Source organism: Bombina bombina, chromosome 3 (assembly GCF_027579735.1).
Source record: "Bombina bombina isolate aBomBom1 chromosome 3, aBomBom1.pri, whole genome shotgun sequence".
Lineage (NCBI taxonomy): Eukaryota > Metazoa > Chordata > Amphibia > Anura > Bombinatoridae > Bombina > Bombina bombina.
Genome location: NC_069501.1, coordinates 758430711 through 758455944, shown reverse-complemented (window position 1 = coordinate 758455944; position 25234 = coordinate 758430711). Strand labels below are relative to the sequence as shown.

At 41.4% G+C, this 25234-nt stretch overlaps 1 protein-coding gene across 2 annotated transcripts in view; it reads left to right on the top strand.

Moving 5' to 3' along the window:
- Positions 1–25234, top strand: part of SH3RF3 (SH3 domain containing ring finger 3) — an 899869-nt gene that overhangs the window by 506440 nt on the left and 368195 nt on the right. For both annotated transcript variants that reach the window (XM_053707609.1, XM_053707610.1), the window contains one exon: positions 9364–9459. In XM_053707609.1, the coding sequence (XP_053563584.1) occupies positions 9364–9459 (96 nt within the window). The remainder of the gene's footprint in view (positions 1–9363; positions 9460–25234) is intronic.

Below are 25234 nucleotides of genomic sequence, written 5' to 3'. Positions count from 1 at the left end.
TGTTTTACATAAGATATAAGGGTCAGGGCTCTAATAGTGTTATCCCTTGCCTCTCTATGGGGGATGAAACCCACCTGGTCTGTATGAATAATGTCTATAAGTAATTTGTTTAGTCTTCTTGCTAAGATTTTTCCCAGAATTTTTAAATCTGCATTCAAGAGAGATATGGGTCTGAAATTTTTGGGGTCAGTGGGAACCGGTTTCAAAATTACTGAGATATGTGCTTGTTGCATTGTGGCGGGTAAGGGAGTGCCTCTGTCTATGGTCTGGAATAAAGTAAGGAGGTGAGGGGCCAATGAAGACCTGAACATTTTATAATACATATTAGTGAACCCATCTGGGCCTGGACTTTTCCCTGCTGGTAAGTCTTTTATAACGGAGAGAACCTCCGCTAATGTGATAGGTGTCTCAAATTCTTCTTTCAAAGGTGTTTGGATTTTAGGTAGATTTGCTTCTTTTATATAATTTTTAATATCATTTAACCTATTTGTGGATTGGCTAGTTCGGATATTATATAGGTCGTTGTAATATGTACTAAAATGGTCTGCAATTTCTTTGCTATCTATTAGTGTATGACCCAATGGCGTTATCAATTTGTGGATATTGGATTGCATTTTCTGTTCGTTAAGTAGTCTGGCTAGTTTTGGAGTTATACTGTTTTCTCATGATGGCCTTTTGTTTCAGGCATTCCCCTCTGATATATGCCTTATGTGCCTCCCAGATAAAACCTGGTTGAGTCTCATTATTATTATTAAATAGGAAATATTCTGAGATTGCCTTTTGTAACACATTCTGTACCGGGGGATAATGGAGAAGTGAATTGTCCATTCTCCATATGAAGGGATTTATAGGCGTTTCCGGCCACTCCAGGTCCATAATAACCGCGGAGTGGTCAGACCACGCCGTAGTATTAATCTCTGTGTCTTTTAAAGGGATAGGTGGTTCCTGTCTAGAAAAATGTAGTCGATGCGTGTGTACGTGGACCATGGGTGTGAATAAAAAGTAAAGTTCTTTTGCGTAGGATGTTGTATTCTCCACACATCAATCAATCCCAGAGAGTCTATCAGTGTATAAGCAGCGTTTGGGGCCCGAGATTTTGTCTGTGCGTGTTTCGAGGATGTGTCAAGCTTTGGGTCTAATGTGGTGTTGAAGTCCCCTCCCATAATCAGTAGGCCTTTTTTGTGTTCTAGGATAAGTGTGAGTAATGTATGGAAGAATTTTCGCCTGCAGCTCAATGGGGCGTAAACATTGACCAATGTGACAGGTCTGTTAAACAAAAGTCCCACTAAGATTAGGATCCTGCCCTCTCCGTCTACTACCTTATTTTGTAATTGAAAGTGTAGATGTTTATGTATCAAGGTGCTAACCCCTTGCTTCTTAGTGTTATAAGCATTGTGGAAGCATGTTGGAAAGTCTTTTGATATGAGAGAAGGTTCCTCGCCAGCTACAAAGTGGGTCTCTTGGAGGAATACTATTGAATGAGAGAATTTCGACAGATGTTTGAGGGCTACTGAACGTTTAGTTGGGGAGTTAAATCCCTTGGTGTTTTGGGTTAATATATGTACCTTAGGGGGTGACATGTGATCTTATCTTGGGAACTGTAAGCTTGTTTAAGGATTGGCTTACCTGTCGGAGACAGCTGTGCAAAGGTCTGAGGGTTCTTTCTTGAGACTGTCTGGAGGATGGAGCCTCTACTAAGGGAGCATGTTCTAAATGAGAGAAATAGATTGTTCTTCTATTTGTAGATCTAAAGGCAATAAATGTATTAGCAAAGTTGACCAGTTCAACACAAACAAAACAACATAAACTCAGACATGACAAACAAAAACGAACATTACAAATACTCATTGGTGAGATTAACTAGTAATTTTTCAATTTTCAATACAGACTACTAATAGTCCACGAGTGGGTGGGTGTTTTAGACTGATGGATTTGTCTCTCCACTCTAAGATGAGGTAATAAAGGTTGCTATCATGTAAATTAAGCTATCTATCACATTCAACTGGGGTTGTGAATCTAGGAGCTAGCTATTTTCTGTAAATGGCCAAGTTTTCAAAGCTAGCTAAAAAGTTCTAGCGAATTTAGTAAGGAAAATTTCAAGTGTCCTCTGCAGGATGTAAAGTGGGAACAGGATCCTGTTTCTCAGTATTCCTTCTTTTGTATGGCACTGAAGACCAGTTCCCTCTTTGAGATTTAGACGCTGGTTGGCCCCTTTGGGTCTCATCATTTTTTTTGGTGTCTGAGAGTTTAGGCAAAGAAGGTTGTGCTATATTAAGTTGCTTGCAGAACTGTTCTATGTCCTCAGGTCCTCTGTAGGTATAGTTTTTATCCTCTTTCATGACCTTAATAGCAAAGGGAAATCCCCATCTATATGTTATTCCCAAATCTTGGAGGTGCAAGGTCAGGTATCTGGCCTCTTTGCGTTTGGCCAAGGTGATTGGACTGAGATCTGGAAAAACCTGTATGGTATCTTCTCCAAAGTGTAGAGGAGATTTTTTCCTGGCTGTCTGTAGTATCTTTTCTTTGCCTGTGTATTTGTGGCAGCACAGGATCACATCTCGAGGGGGCAGATGATCAGGGGGTTTCGGTCTTAAAGCCCTGTGGGCTCTGTCCAGAGTTATGGGGTCTTTTTCAGGATCTAGGAGATATTTGAATAGGTTTTGGAGGTAAGAGGAAAGTTGTTGCGGTAGTATTTTTTCCGGAATGCCCCGGATTCGTAGATTCTGGCGGCGGCCTCTGTTATCTAAATCTTCCATTTGTATTTGAAGGTTTTCAATGGCCTCATGCTGGTACTGGAACGCTTGAGTGGTATTATCAGAAGATTTGTTAGTTTCTTCCATTTGTTCTTCCAGTTCCAGAACTCTTTCTCCCAGTTCCCTAATGTCTCTTTTCACTTCCGCAAGTCCGTCTTTGATAGCTTTGCTGACCTGGTGCGTTATGGCGGCAAGGTCTGCCTTTGTAGATAAAGCTTGCAAGTCAGCCCGAGTTATAGGTGTTAAGTCCTCATGAACAGAGTTATTTGATTGCGAGGAGTTATCATGTAGGTCTGGGATGAGCAATGCAGGATCCCCCCTTGCATGAGAGTCCTGACTTTTGAAGTAAGAATTTAATTTGCCTCCCGACAAAGTCCCCCCCTTAGAGGATTTATCTGTTTTGTTTTTATTTTTAGAAGACATTCTTTTGAATTTGTAAAGGAGCCTGCAGAGTCGATAATGGCCCTGTATCATAAAAGGCCTCTTCAACTGATTGAGGTTAACTGATATTTGAGGGTTGATTCCCTGCAGTGCATTAAATGATCTTGTAATACTCTGTTTGTGTTAGTGTTTAGGATCCCTGCAATAAGCCAATTGTTATGGAGTTCTTATAGAGTTACTCTGATTTAAATGATATTGGGTGACCTGAGGTTAAATGTTGTGGAGGTTAGTGTAGATATGTTTTTGAATGTTTCCTGTGGCCTACTGTCTCGTCGAAAACCACCTATATTCTGATGCAGAATTTGTCCGGCGTGTCAATCTGTAGTCTGATCCTCCGTGAAGATATAGGTGGTATATCTAGGCTGTCAGGCACTAACCTCTGTTCCATAAGAGCAGTCCGTGTTTACCGATGGATCAGCGTACACTATGTAAGTGTTGATGCGTCACAGGCTGCTCCGTTTCCTTGGGATAGGCCTCAGGCTTCAGCGGCGATCGTGCAGGGGACAAACTTCCTTAAAAGTTTGACCTTCTTATGTAAAGGGCTTTAGCAGGGTCCTGTGATATGATTATGCCCAGCTGGTGATTAAATTAAGCGTTATAAGACCCTCATCCGAGTCGACAGCACCGGAGCTTTCTAACTATGCGACCATTAGTCTCGCTGGTCGGCTCCGCCCCCAATTTGCTTTTGTTTTTAATAACTTTGTGCTGATTTTGATAGGCCTGAGGGCAGGTTTTCAAACCTGTCCTCAGGCCTCCCTAACCAGCCACATTTTGAGGATATCTTAAAGTGAATGTAAATTTTCATGAATAAGTGCCCAGTTTTTAAAAATACTATTAAAAACAAGGGCACTTTCATTCATAGATTGCAGCGGTTTTGTTAAAATACTTTCCTTTTTCTTCTTCCAAGCCGGACCACTGATCCCCCACTCGCTTCTGATGCTGTATTTAGCACAGCAATGATGAAACCGGCTTCCTCCAATCACAGCGTGACCTCAGGAAATGTTTGCTCTGGGGGGAAGCTATGATTGGAGGAAGCCAGATTCGCCATTGCTGACGTAAGTACAGAGGATCTGCAGGCGGGGGATCGCTGGTCCGGTTTGGAAGAAGAAAAATGCAAGTATTTTAACAAATCCGCTGCAATATAAACTTTCATGAATGAAAGTGCCACTGTTTTTAATAGTATTTTTAAAAACTGGGCACTTATTCATGAAAATTTACATTAACTTTAACTAGAGCACAAGTGAAATAAACAGGTGATTAGTAAATATGGATATTTTACCTGCTCTCATCCAAGGTCATTTGGAAAATCTGGCCTGTTAGGGAGGCCTGAGGACAGGTTTTAAAACCACTGATGTCTACAGACTCCTGGTTGTGTAATGGTTCTTTTTATATGCAAGGAGGGGGGGGGGTCTGCCTGTTCCTGCTTACCCAGCCCCTTTCAGTGGGTGTCTCAGCCTAACCTCATCAACAGTGCTAAACTGTGTTACGCTTTTAGGATTTTTAGGATTACTGTGAATTTGTTTGCATGAACTTGTCGTAATTTTCATTACCCATATTTTCTATGAGTAGTGTTGAGCAGTAAAGAGTGCTCGTATTTCAAGTTGAAAGTAAATGTGATTGCGCAAATGCAATCGTATTTATCGCTCAAATGTTTGCAGATGAAACAGTTGAACTAAACTACACTATGAACTGCAAAACTGACACACCCAACATAACTTTCTACACTATTAATGCCAAAACTGCCAGCCCCCCACATTACAAAATCTCCACTTCAATATTAACCCCAAAACCGCTAGTCCCCCACAGGGCAAAGTCTCCACTACAATATTAACCCCTAAACCGCCAGTTTTCCACATTGCAAAATCCCCACTACACTATTAACACCATAAACTATCAGCCCCCCAACGCAAAGTAACCCACGAACATCTAAACCCCCTAACCTTATACCTTCTAAGTTAACCCAAAATAGACTAACCCTACCTTTAAAAAATAAAAAACAACCTAACTACCTTTAAAAAAATTAAAACTTATCTGAGAAAGTAAAAAAATCTAACCTTACCTTAATAAAAAACAAAAACTACCATAACTGTTTAAAAACAGACTGTCATTACTGTTAACCCCCCCAAAAAAATCTGCCATTACTGTTAAAAACACACAAACTGCCATCAAAACAAACAAACTACCATTACCAAAAAAAACCAACCCTAGCATTACTTTAAAAAAAACAAACCCTAACATTACTTAAAAAAAACTAACATTACAAAAAATAAAAAACCCTAACATTACAAAAAATAACAGATTACCAAAAAAATAAAAAATAGAGTTATACCTTTTCTAACCCCCCCAAAAAACACCTTAAAATAAAAAAAACTATTCTAAAACTAAACTACAAATAGCCCTTAAAAGGGCCTTTTGTAAGGATTGCCCTAAACTTTACCATTTTTTGTTAATAAAACCTTAAACCTTCTAACGTTATCCCCCCAACCCCCCCCCAAAAAAAAAAAAAAACTATGAAAAAAACCCTGAAAGGGCATTTGGCTGGGCATTGCCCTTAAAAGGGCATTTAGCCTTTTTGCTGCCCAAGAAAATAAAAAAATCCCTAATATATAAATAATATAATATAAAAAATGCCACCCCAAAAAAAACAATCTAACACTAAACGCCAAGATGGTACTCACCAAAGATGAATCCGGATGGTAGCACTCCATCTTTTTCCCGGCGGTGGTCCTTCTTCATCCTGGCAGCGGTCCATCTTCTTATCTTCCTCCCGACGGCATTGACGGTGGTGGTCTTCATCTATCTTCACATCTTCAACATAGAGGTCCACTTCATGCGGTCACCAGCCACACACTGATTTTTTAATGTGAGGTACCCCTTTTATATAGGGTACCCTTGCATTCCTTTTGGCTAATTTTTAAATGCAAATCAGCCAATAGAATGAAAGCTTTTTATATTGGCAAATTTTAATTCAGTGTGCTTCTGGTGACCGCATGAAGAGGACCTGTTGAATCTGTGAAGATGTATGAAGACCACTGCTGGGATGAAGATAAGAAGATGGATTGCTGCCGGGATGAAAATGGAGCTCCGCTGCCCAGATTAATCTTTGGGGAGTACCATCTTTAGTGTTAGCTTTGTTTTGTTTTTGTGTGCTTTTTAAGATTAGGAATTTTTTTTATTTTCTCTGGCAGCAAAAGAGCTAAATGCTTAGAGGAATGCCCAGCCAAATGCCCTTTTCAGGGCACTTTTTAGAGTAGGATTTTTAGATAGTTGGTATTTTGTTTTGGGGGGTTAATATTAGATAGTGTAAAGGTTTTATTTTCACAAAAAGAACTGGTTCACTTTAGGGCAAAGCACTGCAAAAGGCACTTTTAAGGGCTATTTGTAGTTTAATATTTTTTATTATTATTATTTTGGGGTGTGTTGTTTTGGTTTTTCTTTTTTAGAAAAGGCATAACATTTTTTTTGGTCATTTGTTTGTTAATTTTTGTAATGGTAGCTTTTTTTTGTTTGTAATGTTAGGGTTCTTTTTATGTAATGTCAGGGTTTTTTATTTTTTGTAATGTTAGTTGTTTTTTAAGTAATGTTTGAGTTTATTTTTTAGTAATGGTAGTTTATTTTTTTAATAGTAATTGTAGTTTGATATTTTTTTTACTTTTCAGGCAACTTTTTATTTTTTTAAAGGTAGTTTTTTTTTTGTAAAGGTGGCGTTAGTCTATTTTGGATTAACTTAGTGGGTGCTAGGTAGCGATGGGCGAATGTTTCTAAAAATTCGAAATTTAAAACAAATTTTTATACATTCGTTCTTTCGAATTGAATTTTGAATGTTTATATAACATTCTATCATTCTATTTTCGAATTTTCGTTTTTGAATTTTTCAATAACATTAGAAAATATTCGTTTGAATTATAGAATTTTTAGCTATGTATTTTATATCACATTCAATTTCGAAATGTAATATTCAAATTTGAATGTGACATTCAAATTCGAATGTAACATTCAAATTTGAAATAGTATTTCTAGTCTACAACTGTGTTTTATAAATGTAATATTCAAATTTGTATGCTACATTCGAATTCGAATGTCACATTCAAATTCAAAATAGTATTTCTAGTCTAATACTGTGTTTTATAAATGTAATATAGGAATTCGAATGTCACATTTAAATTTGAAATAGTATTTCTAGTCTAATACTGTGTTTTATAAATGTAATATTCAAATTTGAATGTGACATTAGAATACAAATGTAATATTCAAATTCAAATGTGACATTTGAATTCAAATGTGACATTTGAAATTCGAATGTGACATTCGAAAATTGTAAATAACATTCGATAATCAAATTTTTAAGAATATTCGTTCTTATCAACATTTGATTATGTAAATCGAATTTCTACAATAACATTCGTTCTGACAATCGAATTTGAATATAAACACATTTGCTAATCACTAGTGTTAGGTTAGGGGCGACTGGTGGTTTAGAGGTTAATAGTGTAGTGGAGACTTTGTGATGTGGGGGTGGTGGTTGAGGTTAATTAATAGTGTATTGGAGACTTTGCAATGTGAGGGTGGTGGTTTATAGGTTAATAGTGTAGTGGAGATTTTGTGATGGGGGCCTGGTGGTTTAGGGGTTAATAGTGTAGTGGAGACTTTGTGATGTGGGGGTGGTGGTTAAGAGGTTAATTAATAGTGTAGTGGAGACTTTTCAATGTGAGGGTGGTGGTTTAGGGGTTAATAGTGTAGTGGAGACTTTGTGATGGGGGGCTTGCGGTTTAGTGGTTAATAGTGTAGTGGAGAATTTGCAATGTGAGGGAGTGCAGTTTAGGGGGTTAATTGTATAGTGGAGACTATGTGATATGGGGGGCTGGCAATTTAGGGGTTTATAGTGTAGTGCGGACTTTGCGGGGGTTATGTGATTCAGGTCAGCGCTCCAGTAGTGTGTTTTTTACACTTTTTTTCTCCATTTACTTCAATGAGGGAATATTATATTGCGCACGATAGTTTAAGTATGGGATTTTGTGCGCGTCGATTTAGCTTTGGAGAGATACATTTTTACTTTCAACTCATAATACAAGCCGCAAACCAACGCACGCAGTTTACTTCTAGTGCAGTAAGCACTCTAGCGAAAGTGCTAATTAGCCCTCCACTTGTAGCCCTATGTTTTTAAAAGGTTTCATATTGGATTTTTTATATCAGTAATCTGTGCATAATCTTCTTTATAGTAGTGTCTATTACATAGTTATATAAAAAATTTGGTGTTTACTGTCCATTTAAGGATAACTTAGGAATTTATGGCTATAAAACTCACAACTAATAGTACATGTCCTAAATATGTTCAGTGGCACAGGGCCAGATTCAGTTAGTGTTGCAGGGTACCCTCTATCTGCTGTTGCCTCATCCGATGGGATCTTCTGAATAAGACACAAGAAGTCCCCAAAGCACATATTTTTATAGTTCTGATTTTTATCAGGGGCCATAACATCTAGTGCAGAGGGTTGCATGTGGTCCATGGGCCCCTGGTTGGCCATCCCTGCTCTTTATAAAAGAAAAGTACACAGCTGATCCATTTTGCATGAAAGGTGTTACCTAGTACAGTCAATTATGTGTTACCCAGGGCAAATACAGGTAACTGTACTTTATTCCTATTGCATATTTACAATGTGACCAAGAAAGCAGATAATATCACTGCAAATGGTTATGGGTGAATGATTTAGGATTAGTGGTGAAATGCTGTACTACACATATTTGTTGTACCTTCATTATGGGCTTTTAAGTCAATAAACATGGCTTGTTAAGTTCATTTAATGTGATTAAGAATATTAATGTGCTTACACTTTCTGATATGTTTATTAAAGGGACACAAACATCAGATGTTGATGTAATGTCACTGCCATGCACTCTCAGTGACCTTATCTAACATTCATATGATTCATTCAGCTAGCTGAGCGTATGAGGGAAACCTTGAATAACAGGGTATATTCAGTGATATAAAGATGTCATTTATAAACAATAAGCAGGTTCATTTAATTGAATGTAACTGTAATAACCCACACACAATATATATCATTTTTTGATTAGTATAATTTGTTTGCATGTGCGTGATTTACAATACATTCTTAAAGATGTGCATAAATTAGTAGCTTTATGGTAAATGTTGTTAATTTTCTTTTAGGATGAAATTCTGACTGTGATAAGACGGGTCGATGATAACTGGGCAGAAGGAATGTTGGGAGACAAGATTGGGATTTTCCCAATTCTTTATGTAGAGGTAAGAGTAATTTGCATGTCCTTTTTTAAACGCTAAAAAAATCTCCCTTCTGACAATGATTATCTGAGCAGTTTTTCCTTTTTCTTGGTTTATTTCTGCCTTTAATTCTCTCTATCGTATATTTAGTGACTGGGTTCATGAATATGAACAAATAAGCTTAAATAGGAGACTTTTGATTTTGAACAGGACACTAGAACTTTTTCCAAATTAATGGACACTCTGTTGCTACACCTAACTCAATTGGAGTTAGGTGTATTAAAATGTTTTTGCCTTTTCTAGACATTCCATTGCATTAGAAGTGCCATCATGAAAATGACCTAAGTTGTCTGAAATACAAATGTCAGAGGAAAATTGTGTTAAAATGCAAATGTAGTTTTCTGTTTGTTTTCCAGGCTTTTCCAGGCCTTTTTACAAAAGTTTTCAGGGCTTTCATGGAAACAAAAGTTACGCTGTCCAAAATAAGTTAAAATAATGCATGAGAACTAACTGCTTCAGTATTGAGAAGGGCCTTCTAATGTTTTCAATGCATTTCCTTAAACAATAACATAACTTTACAATGTGTAATTAGAAATTTATAACTTCATAATTTTATAACTGATTTTTTTTTTTTAAATCTAGACACTGAATTGTGAACTTTAAAGAGTATTATCTTTATCATATTTAAGGCATTTTATTATTAAAAATCTGTGTTTTTAACGTTTTATTGAATTGAGCATGTACAAAAGCTTAAAGGGATATGAAACCCAAAATTTGTCTTTCATGATTCAGATAGAGCATGTGATATTAAATAACTTTTCAATTTACTTCAATTAGCAAATTTGCTTAATTCCTTTGCTATTTCTTGTTGAAGGAGCAGCAATGCACTACAGGAATTTAGCTAAACACAATGGGTGAATCAATGACAAGAGGTATACATGTGCAGCCACCAATCAGCAGCTAGCTCCAAGTAGTTCATTGCTGATCCTAAACTTACCTATGTATTCTTTTCAACAAAAGATACTAAGAGAACAAAGAAAATTAGATAATAGACGTAAATTGGAAAGTTGTTTAAAATCACATGCTCTATCTGAATCTTGAAATAATTTTCTTGGGTTTCATGTCCCTTTAAACACTGAATAACAGTCAAAATATACCAAATTACGTTTCCAAGTGGTCAAGACTGTTGAAATGGAAAAGTCTAAAAATAATTTGAAAAAGATTCCTAAAAAGTTTTTTCTGGTGCATCAGTGTTAAATTCTCATTCCTTACAAAGTATTAGTATTAGGTTACAAGTGTAAAAGCACTGGAACACTACATATAAACCTGGTTTTCAAATGGATCTCTGATGAATTGGAACAGCTCCAAATTTGAAAACCCAGAAAAATCATATGATACACTTCATATGGCTCATCTAAGGGAGTGGAATAAAGCCAGAACTAAAATATGATATTAAGTAAACTACTACCATGTTCTGGTTGGCTATACAGTTTTCCAGTTCACTGCTTATATTACCTATTACATGCTAGAAACCTATTTCTACCAAAAATATTTCCCACAATATTTTATAGACAGGTTTTCATAGAAAGTCCTATGTGAAATTGTGAAATAGATTTTCTTATACATATTCAAGAATCTTGATTTTTTTTTAAGTGATATGAAGTCGTGAGACACAAAGCTATGGTTAAATTGGAATTTTGGCAATAAAATAATCTGTTATAGATATTGATAACACAGTTTATATTTTGTCAATTCACCATTTTGTTTACATATATAGTGAGCATAGAAATAACTAAATATAAAAGCTTATCTTGATTGGCAAGATTCACATTGTAGCCACTGATAGAGGTTGATTTGGCAGCAATGCCATTTAGGGCTCAATTTATCAAACACCACAAACATGGGCATACATATTCGTCCCTGTCCACCCGGCTTCTCCTCTGGTGGGCAGCAGTCTGCTGCCTGCATTTACCATTGCACATGAGCACTCCTGCCTGCATCAATGTGGTTTACGCTCAGGGATGTGTGTGCTTACAGGGTCCGGGTTTTGACAGCAGTATGCTGTACCTGCTGAGATGCGCGACACATTGGTAGGGCATAACCTGGTGCCTGTAATCTGGTTGGTAGTATACTGATTAGGGATTGACGATTTTGGTTGCTAGGTTATGTATCTAGCTTTATTCCATTTATTATTTCCATTTTGCTTTTAACGTTTGGCCGTTCAACGATACTGTAGTCAGTCCTGCGCATGCTCAGTGGTGCAGGGAGGACGTCGGTGAACGGTCAGACGAATTTGCACTGTTGTTGGTGGGGTATTTAAGGGGTAAGTCATGCTGTTGTTCTATGTTTGTCTGTCTGATGAAGGGGCACCACCCCAAAACGTCATGGTAATTAAACTTGACAAGTTGAATTGAAACGGTGAGTGCCTTTGCCTTTGTTATTTTCAATATATATATATATATATATATATATATATATATATATATATATATATATATATATATATATACACTAGTCCTGAAGCCTGTGTACACAGGCCATTTTTTGCAGTACAGCGGTCCCATCCTTTGCTCTCTCTCTATCCCCCCTCTCTTTTGCTCTCTCTGCCCCCTCTCTTTTGCTCTCTCTTCCCCCCTCTCTTCTGCTCTCTCTGCCCCCTCTCTCTATTTTGCTCTCTTTCCCTCCTCTCTTTTGCTCTCTCTCCCATCTCTTTTGCTCTCTCTCCCTCTCTTTTGCTCTCTCTCTCCACCTCTCTCTATTTTGCTTTCTCTCTCCCCCTCTATTTTCCTCCCTCTCTTTTGCTCTCTCTCCCCCTCTCTTTTGCTGTCTCTCTCCCTCTCTTTTGCTCTCTTTATCCCCACTCTTTTGCTCTCCCCCCTTTCTTTTGCTCTCTCTCCCATCTCTTTTGCTCGCTATCCACCTCTTTTGCTCTCTCTCTCTCTATCTCCCTCCTCTCTTTTGGTCTCTCTCCCCCCCTCTCTTTTGCTTTCTCTATCCCCCCCTCTTGCTCTCTCTCTCTCCCCTTTCTTTTGGTCTCTTTCTCCCCTCTCTTTTGCTGTCTCTCTCCCTTCTCTTTTGCTCTCTCTCCCCTCTCTTTTGCTCTCTCTCTCCCCCCTCTCTTATGCTCTCTCTCCTCCCTTTCTTTTGCTCTCTCTTTCCCTTCTCTCTTTTGCTCTCTCCATCCCCTCTCTTTTGCTCTCTCTCTCCCCTTTTTTTGCTTTCTTTCTCCCCTCTCTTTTGCTGTCTCTCTCCCCCTCTCTTTTGCTCTTTCTCCCCCCTCCCCTTTTGCTTTCTCTCCCCTCTCTCTTATGCTCTCTCTCCCCCTCTCTTTTGCTCTCTCTCTCCCCCCTCTCCTTCCCTTGCTCTCTCTCTCCCCCCTCTCTGTTGCTCTCTCTCTCCCCTCCTCTCTTTTCCCCCCTCTCTGCCCCCTCTCTTTTGCTCTCTCTTCCCCCTCTCTTCTGCTCTCTCTGTCCCCTCTCTCTATTTTGCTCTCTTTCCCTCCTCTCTTTTGCTCTCTCTCCCATCTCTTTTGCTCTCTCTCCCTCTCTTTTTCTCTCTCTCTCCACCTCTCTCTATTTTGCTTTCTCTCTCCCCCTCTATTTTCTTCCCTCTCTTTTGCTCTCTCTCCCCGTCTCTTTTACTGTCTCTCTCCCCCTCTTTTTTGCTCTCTCTATCCCCCCTCTTTTGCTTTCTTTCTCCCCCCTCTCTTTTGCTGTCTCTCTCCCCCTCTTTTGCTCTCTATACACCTCTTTTGCTCTCTCTCTCTCTATCTCCCTCCTCTCTTTTGGTACTCTCCCCCCCTCTCTTTTGCTTTCTCTATCCCCCTCTTGCTCTCTCTCTCTCCCCTTTCTTTTGCTCTCTTTCTCCCCTCTCTTTTGCTGTCTCTCTCCCTTCTCTTTTGCTCTCTCTCCCCCTCTCTTTTGCTCTCTCTCTCCCCCCTCTCTTATGCTCTCTCTCTCCCCCCTCTCTTTTGCTCTCTCTTTCCCTTTTCTCTTTTGCTCTCTCTATCCCCTCTCTTTTGCTCTCTCTCTCTCTCTCCCCTTTTTTTGCTCTCTTTCTCCCCTCTCTTTTGCTGTCTCTCTCCCACTCTTTTTTGCTCTTTCTCCCCCCTCTCTTTTGCTCTCTCTCCCCTCTCTCTTATGCTCTCTCTCCCCCTCTCTTTTGCTCTCTCTCTCCCCCCTCTCCTTCCCTTGCTCTCTCTCTCCCCCCTCTCTGTTGCTCTCTCTCTCCCCTCCTCTCTTTTCCCCCCTCTCTTTCCCCCCTCTCTTTTGTGCTTTCTCTCTCCCCTCTTTTGCACTCTCCCCCTCTCTTTTGCTCTCTCTCCCCTCTCTTTTGCTCTCTCTCCCCTCTCTTTTGCTCTCTCTCCCCTCTTTGTCCCCCCTCTCTTTTGCTGTCTCTCTCCCTCTCTTTTGCTCTCTCCATCCCACCTCTTGCTCTCTCCCCCCTCTCTTTTGCTGTCTCTCTCCCATCTCTTTTGCTCTTTCTCTCCCCCCCTCTTTTGCTCTCTCTCTCTTCCCTCTCTTTTGCTGTCTCTCCCCTCTCTTTTGCTGTCTCTCTCCTCCTCTCTTTTGCTCTTTCTCTCCCCCTCTCTTTTGCTCTCTCTCCCCCTCTCTTTTGCTCTCTCTCCCCCTCTCATTTGCTCTCTCTCTCTCAAGCCTCTCTTTCCCCCCTCTCTTTTGCGCTCTCTCTCCCCTCTCTTTTGCGCTCTCTCTCCCCTCTCTTTTGCTCTCTCTCTCCCCTTACTCTCTTTCCCCCCTCTCTTTCCCCCCACCCCCCACCCTCTTTTGCACTCTCTCTCTCTCTTTTGCTCTCTCTCTCCCCTATTTTGCTCTCTCTCTGCCCTTTCTTTTGCTCTCCCTCGCCCTCTCTTTTGCTTTCTCTCTCCCTCTCTTTTGCTCTCTCTATCCCCCCATCTTTTGCTCTCTCTCTCTCCTCTTTTGCACTCTCCCCCTCTATTTTGCTCTCTCTCCTCTCTTTTGCTCTCTCTCTCTCTCCCCTTTCTCCCCCCTCTCTTTTGCTGTCTCTCTCACTGTCTTTTGCTCTCTCTATCTCCCCTATTTTGCTCTCTCTTTCCCCTTTCTTTTGCTCTCCCTCCCCCCTCTCTTTTGCTGTCTATCTCCCTCTCTTTTGCTCTCTCTATCCCCCCTCTTTTCCTCTATCCATCCCCCCTCTTTTGCTTTCTCTCTCTATCCCCCCCTCTTTTGCTCTCTTTCTACCCCCCCCCCCCTCTTGAGCTTTCTCTCTCCCGTCTGCACGGCCCCGTCCACGTCACACCCGGCCCGCCCATGTCATGTCTTGCCCTGCCAACATCACGCCCGTCCCTGTCCTTTGCTCTCTTTCTCCCCTCTCTTTTGCTGTCTCTCTCCCCCTCTCTTTTGCTCTTTCTCCCCCCTCCCCTTTTGCTCTCTCTCCCCTCTCTCTTATGCTCTCGCTCCCCCTCTCTTTTGCTCTCTCTCTCCCCCCTCTCCTTCCCTTGCTCTCTCTCCCCCCTCTCTGTTGCTCTCTCTCTCCCCTCCTCTCTTTTCCCCCCTCTCTGCCCCCTCTCTTTTGCTCTCTCTTCCCTCCTCTCTTCTGCTCTCTCTGTCCCCTCTCTCTATTTTGCTCTCTTTCCCTCCTCTCTTTTGCTCTCTCTCCCATTTCTTTTGCTCTCTCTCCCTCTCTTTTGCTCTCTCTCTCCACCTCTCTCTATTTTGCTTTCTCTCTCCCCCTCTATTTTCCTCCCTCTCTTTTGCTCTCTCTCCCCGTCTCTTTTACTGTCTCTCTCCCCCTCTTTTTTGCTCTCTCTATCCCCCCTCTTTTGCTTTCTTTCTCCCCCCTCTCTTTTGCTGTCTCTCTCCCCCTCTTTTGCTCTCTATACACCTCTTTTGCTCTCTCTCTCTCTATCTCCCTCCTCTCTTTTGGTACTCTCCCCCCCTCTCTTTTGCTTTCTCTATCCCCCCTCTTGCTCTCTCTCTCTCCCCTTTCTGTCTCTCTCCCTTCTCTTTTGCTCTCTCTCCCCCTCTCTTTTGCTCTCTCTCTCCCCCCCTCTCTTATGCTCTCTCTCTCCCCCCTCTCTTTTGCTCTCTCTTTCCCTTCTCTCTTTTGCTCTCTCTATCCCCTCTCTTTTGCTCTCTCTCTCTCTCTCTCTCTCTCTCTCTCTCTCTCTCTCTCTCTCTCTCTCTCTCTCTCTCTCCCCTTTTTTTGCTCTCTTTCTCCCCTCTCTTTTGCTGTCTCTCTCCCACTCTCTTTTGCTCTTTCTCCCCCCTCTCTTTTGCTCTCTGTCCCCTCTCTCTTATGCTCTCTCTCCCCCTCTCTGCTGCTCTCTCTCTCCCCCTCTCCTTCCCTTGCTCTCTCTCTCCCCCCTCTTTGTTGCTCTCTCTCTCTCCCCTCCTCTCTTTTCCCCCCTCTCTTTCCCCCTCTCTTTTGTGCTTTCTCTCTCCTCTCTTTTGCACTCTCCCCCTCTCTTTTGCTCTCTCTCCCCTCTCTTTTGCTCTCTCTCCCCTCTTTGTCCCCCCTCTCTTTTGTTGTCTCTCTCCCTCTCTTTTGCTCTCTCCATCCCACCTCTTGCTCTCTCCCCCCTCTCTTTTGCTGTCTCTCTCCCATCTCTTTTGCTCTTTCTCTCCCCCCTCTTTTGCTCTCTCTCTCTTTCTTCCCTCTCTTTTGCTGTCTCTCCCCTCTCTTTTGCTGTCTCTCTCCCTCTCTTTTGCTCTCTCCATCCCACCTCTTGCTCTCTCCCCCCTATCTTTTGCTGTCTCTCTCCCATCTCTTTTGCTCTTTCTCTCCCCCCTCTTTTGCTCTCTCTCTCTCTCTCTTCCCTCTCTTTTGCTGTCTCTCCCCTCTCTTTTGCTGTCTCTCTCCTCCTCTCTTTTGCTCTTTCTCTCCCCCTCTCTTTTGCTCTCTCTCCCCCTCTCTTTTGCTCTCTCTCCCCCTCTCATTTGCTCTCTCTCTCTCTCAAGCCTCTCTTTCCCCCCTCTCTTTTGCGCTCTCTCTCCCCTCTCTTTTGCGCTCTCTCCCCTCTCTTTTGCTCTCTCTCTCTCTCCCCTTACTCTCTTTCCCCCCTCTCTTTCCCCCACCCTCTTTTGCACTCTCTCTCTCTTTTGCTCTCTCTCTCCCCTATTTTGCTCTCTCTCTGCCCTTTCTTTTGCTCTTCCTCCCCCTCTCTTTTGCTTTCTCTCTCCCTCTCTTTTGCTCTCTCTATCCCCCGTCTTTTGCTCTCTCTCTCCTCTTTTGCACTCTCCCCCTCTATTTTGCTCTCTCTCCTCTCTTTTGCTCTCTCTCTCCCCTTTCTCCCCCTCTCTTTTGCTGTGTCTCTCACTCTCTTTTGCTCTCTCTATCTCCCCTATTTTGCTCTCTTTCTCTTTCCCCTTTCTTTTGCTCTCCCTCCCCCCTCTCTTTTGCTGTCTATCTCCCTCTCTTTTGCTCTCTCTATCCCCCTCTTTTCCTCTATCCATCCCCCCTCTTTTGCTTTCTCTCTCTATCCCCCCCTCTTTTGCTCTCTTTCTACCCCCCCTCTTGAGCTTTCTCTCTCCCGTCTGCACGGCCCCGTTCACGTCACACCCGGCACCGCCCATGTCATGTCTTGCCCTGCCAACATCACGCCCGTCCCTGTCACGCACGGTCAGCCCAGGTCCAGCTGCCAGGTCAGTGTGTTGAAGGCAATGTGTGTTTGTCCTCGCACTGTCTCTACTGCGCATGACAGCTTCAGACAAACACACTTGGCCTTTTATATTATAGGATATATATATATATATATGTGTGTGTGTTTATATGTGTATATATATTTTTATATACCGATATACACATATAAACATAAATACACATGTATTCACATATTTACATATGTATATATATACATACACATGTATATGGACATATATTATGTGACCTGGGATCTTGGAAACACACAGTCCTCAAAGCTGGAAACACCACACAAGGTTGTAGCTTTATAAAATACAGTCTGTTTATTATCAGGTCTGGCAAAAAAAACAGGCAAAATAAACATAAAGAAAACAAAAGAGACTTGCTCCACTGAGCACTTACTAACAAGTACAACTGTCTGCACTAAGTAGCTTTTCACAAAAGTAATATTGCACAGACCTTTCAAACTTTGTCCTTTAGAGATAATTCCTCTCAGTCTCTCAGGAGAGTGTTTGCAGTTTCCCTTTACTGCTGGCAAATCTACCTCTCAACCCCTGACTGGGGATTTTATTAGCACCTGCTGTTAATTACCACATGCAGGTGAGTAGCTAGCTGAGTCAGACAGAATTCCTGGACTGGGCTTTTTGACATAATGTGCTACTTGCAAACTGCGGGGTGGAGCACTGACCCACCCTACTCTCCAAATACTCCACCCCAGGGACCCAGAAATAAATCACATATTTTCTCTATGTGGCAAACAAACATAACAATTCTCCCTGGGGTTGTCAGACCATACCCCGCACTGCAGCACTTTTGAGGGAATATAGACACCTTCCATTACTATGCCTTGGGTTCTGTCACACATCCTCCCCGCCAGCTCAGACCTAGTGGGGTGAGCGACCATGGCCAAAAGCGTATGCATACGTGAAAGGCCATCAGCATTACCCTGCTTACTTCCTGCCCTGTGTTCTACTGAGAAGAGATAGGGTTGCAAACTAGGGAACCAGCGTTTAACTCTACTATTATTATCCTTATTTTGACTCATCCATTTGAGAGGTGCATGATCAGTAACTAGTCTAAATTTTCTGCCCAACAAATAATATTTGAGAGTTTCAACAGCCCATTTAATTGCTAGACACTTCTTTTCTCTAGGTTGAAGTTTCCGGCTCAGGTATAGTATTGGGTGCTCTTCACTTTGAGTTTCCTGGGAAAGCACTGCTCCAAGCCCAACATCAGAGGCATCCGTCTGTAAAACAAACTCCTTTGAAAAAATAGGGGTGACTAACACTGGTTGTCTACAGATGGCTTCCTTGAGATTTTGAAATGCCTGTTCAGCTTCAGAGGACCATTTCACTATTACTGGAGCTTTTGCTTTAGTGAGGTCAGTTAAAGGACCCACTATAGTAGCAAAGTTGGAGATAAACCTTCTGTAGTAGCCAACAAGCCCAAGAAATGTTCTGACCTGTTTCTTCGTCATAGGTCGTGGCCAATTCCTTATGGCTTCAACTTTAGCAAGTTGTGGCTTTACTATTCCTCTTCCAATGGAATAGCCAAGATACTTGGCCTCCTCCAAGCCAATGGTACATTTACTCGGATTTGCTGTCAGACCGGCATTTCTTATGGAATTAAGGACAGCTTGCACTTTTGGCAAGTGAGACTCCCAATCTTCGCTATGTATGACCACGTCATCTAAGTAAGCTGCAGCATAATGAGCATGTGGCCTTAAGATCCGGTCCATCATTCTTTGAAATGTTGCTGGAGCACCATGTAGGCCAAAAGGTAACACCTTGTATTGGAAGAGCCCATCTGGAGTAGAGAAGGCAGTCTTTTCCTTTGCCCGTCCTGTAAGCGGCACTTGCCAATAACCCTTGGTCAAATCCAATGTGGTAAGGTACCTGGCTCTCCCGAGTCTCTCCACAAGTTCATCAACCCTTGGCATGGGGTATGCATCAAACTTGGATATTGCATTCAGCTTCCGGTAATCATTACAAAACCTGATTGTGCCATCAGGCTTTGGTACAAGCACAATTGGGCTACTCCAGTCACTTAGGGATTCTTCAATTACCCCAAGGTCCAGCATTTTCTTTACTTCCAATTTGATTGCTTCCCTCCGGGCTTCAGGTATTCTATATGGCTTTAGATTTATCCTTTTTCCCGGTTCAGTGACAATGTCATGCTCTATTATCGTAGTTCTTCCTGGGACTGAGGAGAAAACATCTTTATTTAATCTGATGAATTCTTTTACCTCCCTCTTCTGGTGGATAGTCAGGGTTTCTGAGATATTGACTACGGGTTCATTCTCCTCCATTGTAGGGAGGTCTGCTGATTTTATAGCCACAAGTGTTTCTCTTTCTTTCCACGGTTTACGTAAATTCACGTGGTAAATCTGTACCTCCTTTCACCTCCCAGGCTGTCTTACTTTGTAATTTACTTCCCCCACTCTGTCAATGACTTCATATGGCCCATGCCATGTTGCCAAAAATGTGTTCTCTACAGTGGGAACCAGGGCTAGTACTTTGTCTCCTGGATTAAACACACGAACCCTGACATTTCTATTATAGCTGTTCTGCTGGTGCTGTTGGGCATTTTCCATGTGTTCTCTAACTTGGGCATAATGGCTGTCATCCGATCCTGCACCTGAGTTATATGTTCAATCACACTTCTGTGAGGGGTTGACTCCTGTTCCCAAGTCTCCTTAGCTATGTCTAGCAACCCTCTGGGGTGTCTTCCATACAAAAGTTCAAAGGGCGAAAACCCAGTAGAAGCTTGAGGGACCTCTCGAATGGAAAACATTAAATAAGGCAAAAGGAAATCACAGTTTTTCCCATCTTTATCAATTACTTTTTTGAGCATAGCCTTTAGTGTTTTATTAAATCGTTCTACCAGACCATCAGTTTGTGGGTGATATACGGATGTTTTCAGATTCTTTATATGAAGAAGATTACACAACTCCTTTGTAATTCTCAACATAAATGGAGTGCCTTGGTCTGTTAATATTTCTTTGGGAATCCCAACACGGCTGAACATTAACATTAACTCCTTAGCAATTGCTTTTGCTGAAGTAGTACGCATGGGTATTGCCTCAGTGTAACGTGTAGCATAGTCTACTATTACCAATATATACTGGTGCCCCCTTGCAGACTTTACAAGAGGACCCACAAAATCCATACCAATGCGTTCAAATGGGACCTCAATTATGGGTAAGGGCACCAAGGGGCTATGGTATGCTGTAAGAGGGGCAGTTAATTGGCATTCAGGACAAGAAGAACAATAGTTTGTGATAGATGCCATTACACCTGGCCAATAAAACCTCCTAAGAATTCTCTCTCTGGTTTTTTCAATCCCCAAGTGCCCCCCAAGTATGTGGCTATGTGCCAGATTTAATACAGTGTGTCGATATGCCTGGGGTACTAACAGCTGTTTGACAGACTCCTTTTTCCCAACTCTTTTTCCACTTCAAAGTATGGATAGGTGAGCGCTTTATCAGTATTAATGGGGGTGCCATTTCTTATGGAAATATAGTTTCTAGCCACAGCTAAAGTTGGATCCTCCCATTGTGCAGCCCTAAAGTTACTTGGGCTAACCTCTAGGTCAGTTATTTCTACATCAGGGTCAGATATATTAGATTGACCTGTATTATTCTGTTCAGTATTACCTCCAACTAGGGTTTCCATAGGGGTTGAGTGTTTCCCTCTAGCAGGAGTTATTTTGTCTAAGTCATCCCCCAATAAATCAGAAAAGGGAAAGTCACAAACAGTGCCCTCTACTGAATCCGGTGAATTTTCCTCAGCAGCATCCCATAGATTAAAAAAAATGGGGAAAATCTCTGCCTATTATCATTTCATGGACTAATTTATCCACTAAATCAACTCTATGATTTATAGGGCCATTTTGAGTTTCAATAAGTACTTTAGCAGTTGGATACTTGTGTATGTCCCCATGGACACAAGCAATATCTAAGTTCTGGTAATTATCAATAGGAGTATTTCTCAACAGACCCCTGTCTATGAGCGTAACCATGCTACCAGAGTCCAGCAAAGCTTTAATTTAATTTCCCTCCACCCTTACAGTGCACCAAGGGTGGCCATTTAAACAATCATTTTTGGTAATTGCATATACTGAGCGACTGTACAATGAATAATTGTCTCTCATATTGCCAACATTACATTCCATAGCAACATCATTCTCAGGGCAGTCCTTTGCAAAATGTCCATACTCTTTACATTGAAAACATTTAATATTAGCATTAGACAACATCTTTGAGGCTATTGTGGACCCTTCTTGCCTCACAAAACTCTTGTCCCTTGCAGTAATGTCGCTCGGGTTGTAAAAACCCATCTGCTCCTCCCGATACCCCCTTTTCCCCGGAACAGTCTTACCCAATTTACTGGGACTCTGGATCTTTGGGATTCTAGGTCTTTCCTGGTTGGGGATTTGTAGAAACTCTCCGGCAGTCAAATAGCTTTCCACCAGGGCAACTAGACCGTCAGCAGTTTTAGGTTCACTCTGGCTGACCCACCGCCGCAGGGAAACAGGCAATCCTTGCAGGAACCGGTCCATCACGAGCTGTTCCACAATGTGACTAGCTGAGTTGACCTCTGGCTGTAGCCATTTCCTGGTGACCGCACGGCTTTGTCTTGACTGTAAGTCCAGGAGTGAAATCGCTGGGCCCTTACTCCCAGGCGGGCCAAGATTTCTGTTTTTAGCTTTTTATAGTCACTGGCCTGCTCAGGCTCCAAATCATAATATGCCTTCTGAGGTTCTCCACTCAGAAATGGCGCAAGGAGACTTGCCCATTCAGACGCAGGCCACCCTTCTCTTTCGGCTGTCCTTTCAAAAGGCATCAGGTAAGCCTCCACATCATCTGTAGCCACCATCTTTTGCAAATAGTTACTCAATCTCAGAGTCTTAGAACTGTGTGGAATTTCTGCAGCACACCTGCCCAGTCTTTCAGATAGGCCTCGAATCTCCTGCTGCATGGTACGTGTGATATTCTGCTGTTCCTCTCTTTGTGTTAATACCAGTTTTTGTAGCACTGCAATATTTTCTTGCTGGCTGGCAGTAGCTTGCTGCTGTGTGGCAGTGGCCTGTTGCTGTGAGGCCATAGCCTGTAGTAAAGCCTTTACAACTTCCTCCATTTTAAGTGTCGTATTGTTTCCTTAACAGACTATTAGTGTGTTGCCCGCTACCTCCACCATATGTGACCTGGGATCTTGGAAACACACAGTCCTCAAAGCTGGAAACACCACACAAGGTTGTAGCTTTATAAAATACAGTCTGTTTATTATCAGGTCTGTCAAAAAAACAGGCAAAATAAACATAAACAAAACAAAAGAGGCTTGCTCCACTGAGCACTTACTAACAAGTACAACTGTCTGCACTAAGTAGCTTTTCACAAAAGTAATATTGCACAGACCTTTCAAACTTTGTCCTTTAGAGATAATTCCTCTCAGTCTCTCAGGAGAGTGTTTGCAGTTTCCCTTTACTGCTGGCAAATCTACCTCTCAACCCCTGACTGGGGATTTTATTAGTACCTGCTGTTAATTACCACATGCAGGTGAGTAGCTAGCTGAGTCAGACAGAATTCCTGGACTGGACTTTTTGACATAATGTGCTACTTGCAAACTGCGGGGTGGAGCACTGGCCCACCCTACTCTCCAAATACTCCACCCCAGGGACCCAGAAATAAATCACATATTTTCTCTATGTGGCAAACAAACATAACAATTCTCCCTGGGGTTGTCAGACCATACCCCACACTGCAGCACTTTTGAGGGAATATAGACACCTTCCATTACAATGCCTTGGGTTCTGTCACAATATATATATTATAGCTCTTTCCATTCAAATACCTTGTCATATAAGAATATAACTTTTAAACCTTATAAAGTTTTTTGTTAATATTGGCACCCCTGCATTTCTGTCAGATAATGCACCACTTTGCCCAGAAAATTGTTGCAATTACAAATGTTTAGGCATTCTCATGTTTATTTCTTTTGTTTGTATTGGTATGACACAAAAAAAAGTGGAGAAAAAAAGACAAATCTGACACATTCCACACAAAAATCCAAAAATGGACTGGACAAAATTATTGGCACCCTCTATTTAATATATGGTAGCAAGCCCCTTGGAAAAAAAACTTAAATCAATTGCTTCCTGTAACCATCAATTAGTTTATTACACCTTTCTACTGGAATTTTTGACCACTCTTCTTTCGCCAATTGCTCCAGGTCTCTCAGATTGGAAGGGTTCCTTTTCCCAACTGCTGTTTTGAGTTCTCTCCAGAGGTGCTCTATGGGATTGAGATCTTGACTCATTACTGTCCAGTTCAGTACTCTCCAGCGCTTTGTCTTAAACCATTTCTGGGTGCTTTTTGACTTGTGCTTTGGGTCATTGTCCTGCTGTAAGACCCATGACCTCTGACGGAGACTCAACTTTCTGACACTGGGCCCTACATTGCACCACAGAATTATTTGGTAATCTTCAGATTTCATAATGCAATGCACACAGTCAAGACATCCAGTGCCTGAAGCAGCAAAGCAACCCCAAAACATCAGTGATCTCCACCATGTTTAACTGTAGGAACTGTAAAAAAGTACAATTTATTTTTTTGAAAACAGTAGATTGATGGGCTTTACCAAAAAGCTGTAATTTTGTTTCATCTGTCCACAGCACATTCTCCCAAAAGGATTTTGGCTTCCTCAGGTAAGCTTTTGCAAACTCCAATCTGGATTTTTTTATGTTTCTGTGTCAGCAGTGGGGTCCTCATGGGTCTCTTACCATAGCGTCCCTTTTCATAGAGATGGCAACATATAGTGCAAGCTGCCACATTTGTACCCTGTATCTGAAGGTCAGCTTGAATTTGTCTGAAAGTTGATCAAAGTTCTTTATCCACTATTAGAACAATCCTTCATTGCAATCTTTGATCAATTTTTCTCTTTTGTTCACGTCCAGGGAGATTAGCTTCATTTCCATGGGCTGTAAACTTCTTGACAATGTTTATAGCACAGTGGACACAGGAACATTATGATATCTGGAGATGGACTTGTAACATTGAGATTGTCCATGCTTTTCCACAATTTTTGTTCTCAAATCATCAGACAATTCTTTGCTGCTCTTTCTCTTCTCCATGTGGCACACCGAGACACAAACAGAAAGGTTGACTCAATTTTTCACCATTTTAACTTGTTGCTGGTGGGATTTCTGTATTGTCAGCACCAGTTACAGGTGAGTTTAACTACAAATTACAGGAGCATCACAAACTTGGAATGCAATTATTTCTTACAATTTTGAGAAGGTGCCAATATTTTTGTCCAGTCCATTTTTGGAGTTTTGCATGGAATTTGTCAGATTTGTCTTTTTTTCTCCACTTTTTTGTGTCATACCAATACAAACAAAATAAATAAACATGAGAATGCCTAAACATTTGTAATTGCAACAATTTTCTGGGTGAAGTGGTGCATTATCTGACAGAAATGCAGGGGTGACAATATTTTTGACCACAACATGCATTGGACGCAGGTTCTAGTGATCAACCTGTGGCCAAACAATTTTTGATTGCCAAACATACTGTGGCCAACCTCCATTATATTAAAATTGACCATGTCCCGCCCCTCAGCCGTGGGGGGAACAGAGCGAAAATTCTCCTGCAGCATGAAACAAGGTGGATCCATACGTTGGATACATTGGTACAGAAAGGGTTAAACACTAGCTTTGATCTACAATGTTTTTTTTAATTTTCTGTATATTGATGCATACTATAAGGAGCAACATTGTGACAAATGGCTTTACAGCAGCCTATATTTTTGCTTCTGGCTCTCTGTATAGTTTTTGTACTATCACTATGTTAATGTAGTGGTTTATTCCTTCTTATTTTTGTTTTAATTTATTATGATTATGTATTATTTTCTATTTTCTTATTTTCCTTTTTTTATTATTTCAATGTATTTTGTTTAACAATGTGCCCAGTATGGTAGTATTATTGTCTTATGTGGGTTTATGGTTACGATCTATACCTGCATTAATGTGGTTTATGCTCAGGGATCATATGTGTGTGCTTACAGGGTCTGGGTTTTGACAGCAGTATGCTGTACCTGCTGAGATGCGCGACACATTGGTAGGGCATAACCTGGTGCCTGTAATCAGGTTGGTAGTATCCTGATTAGGGATTGACGATTTTGGT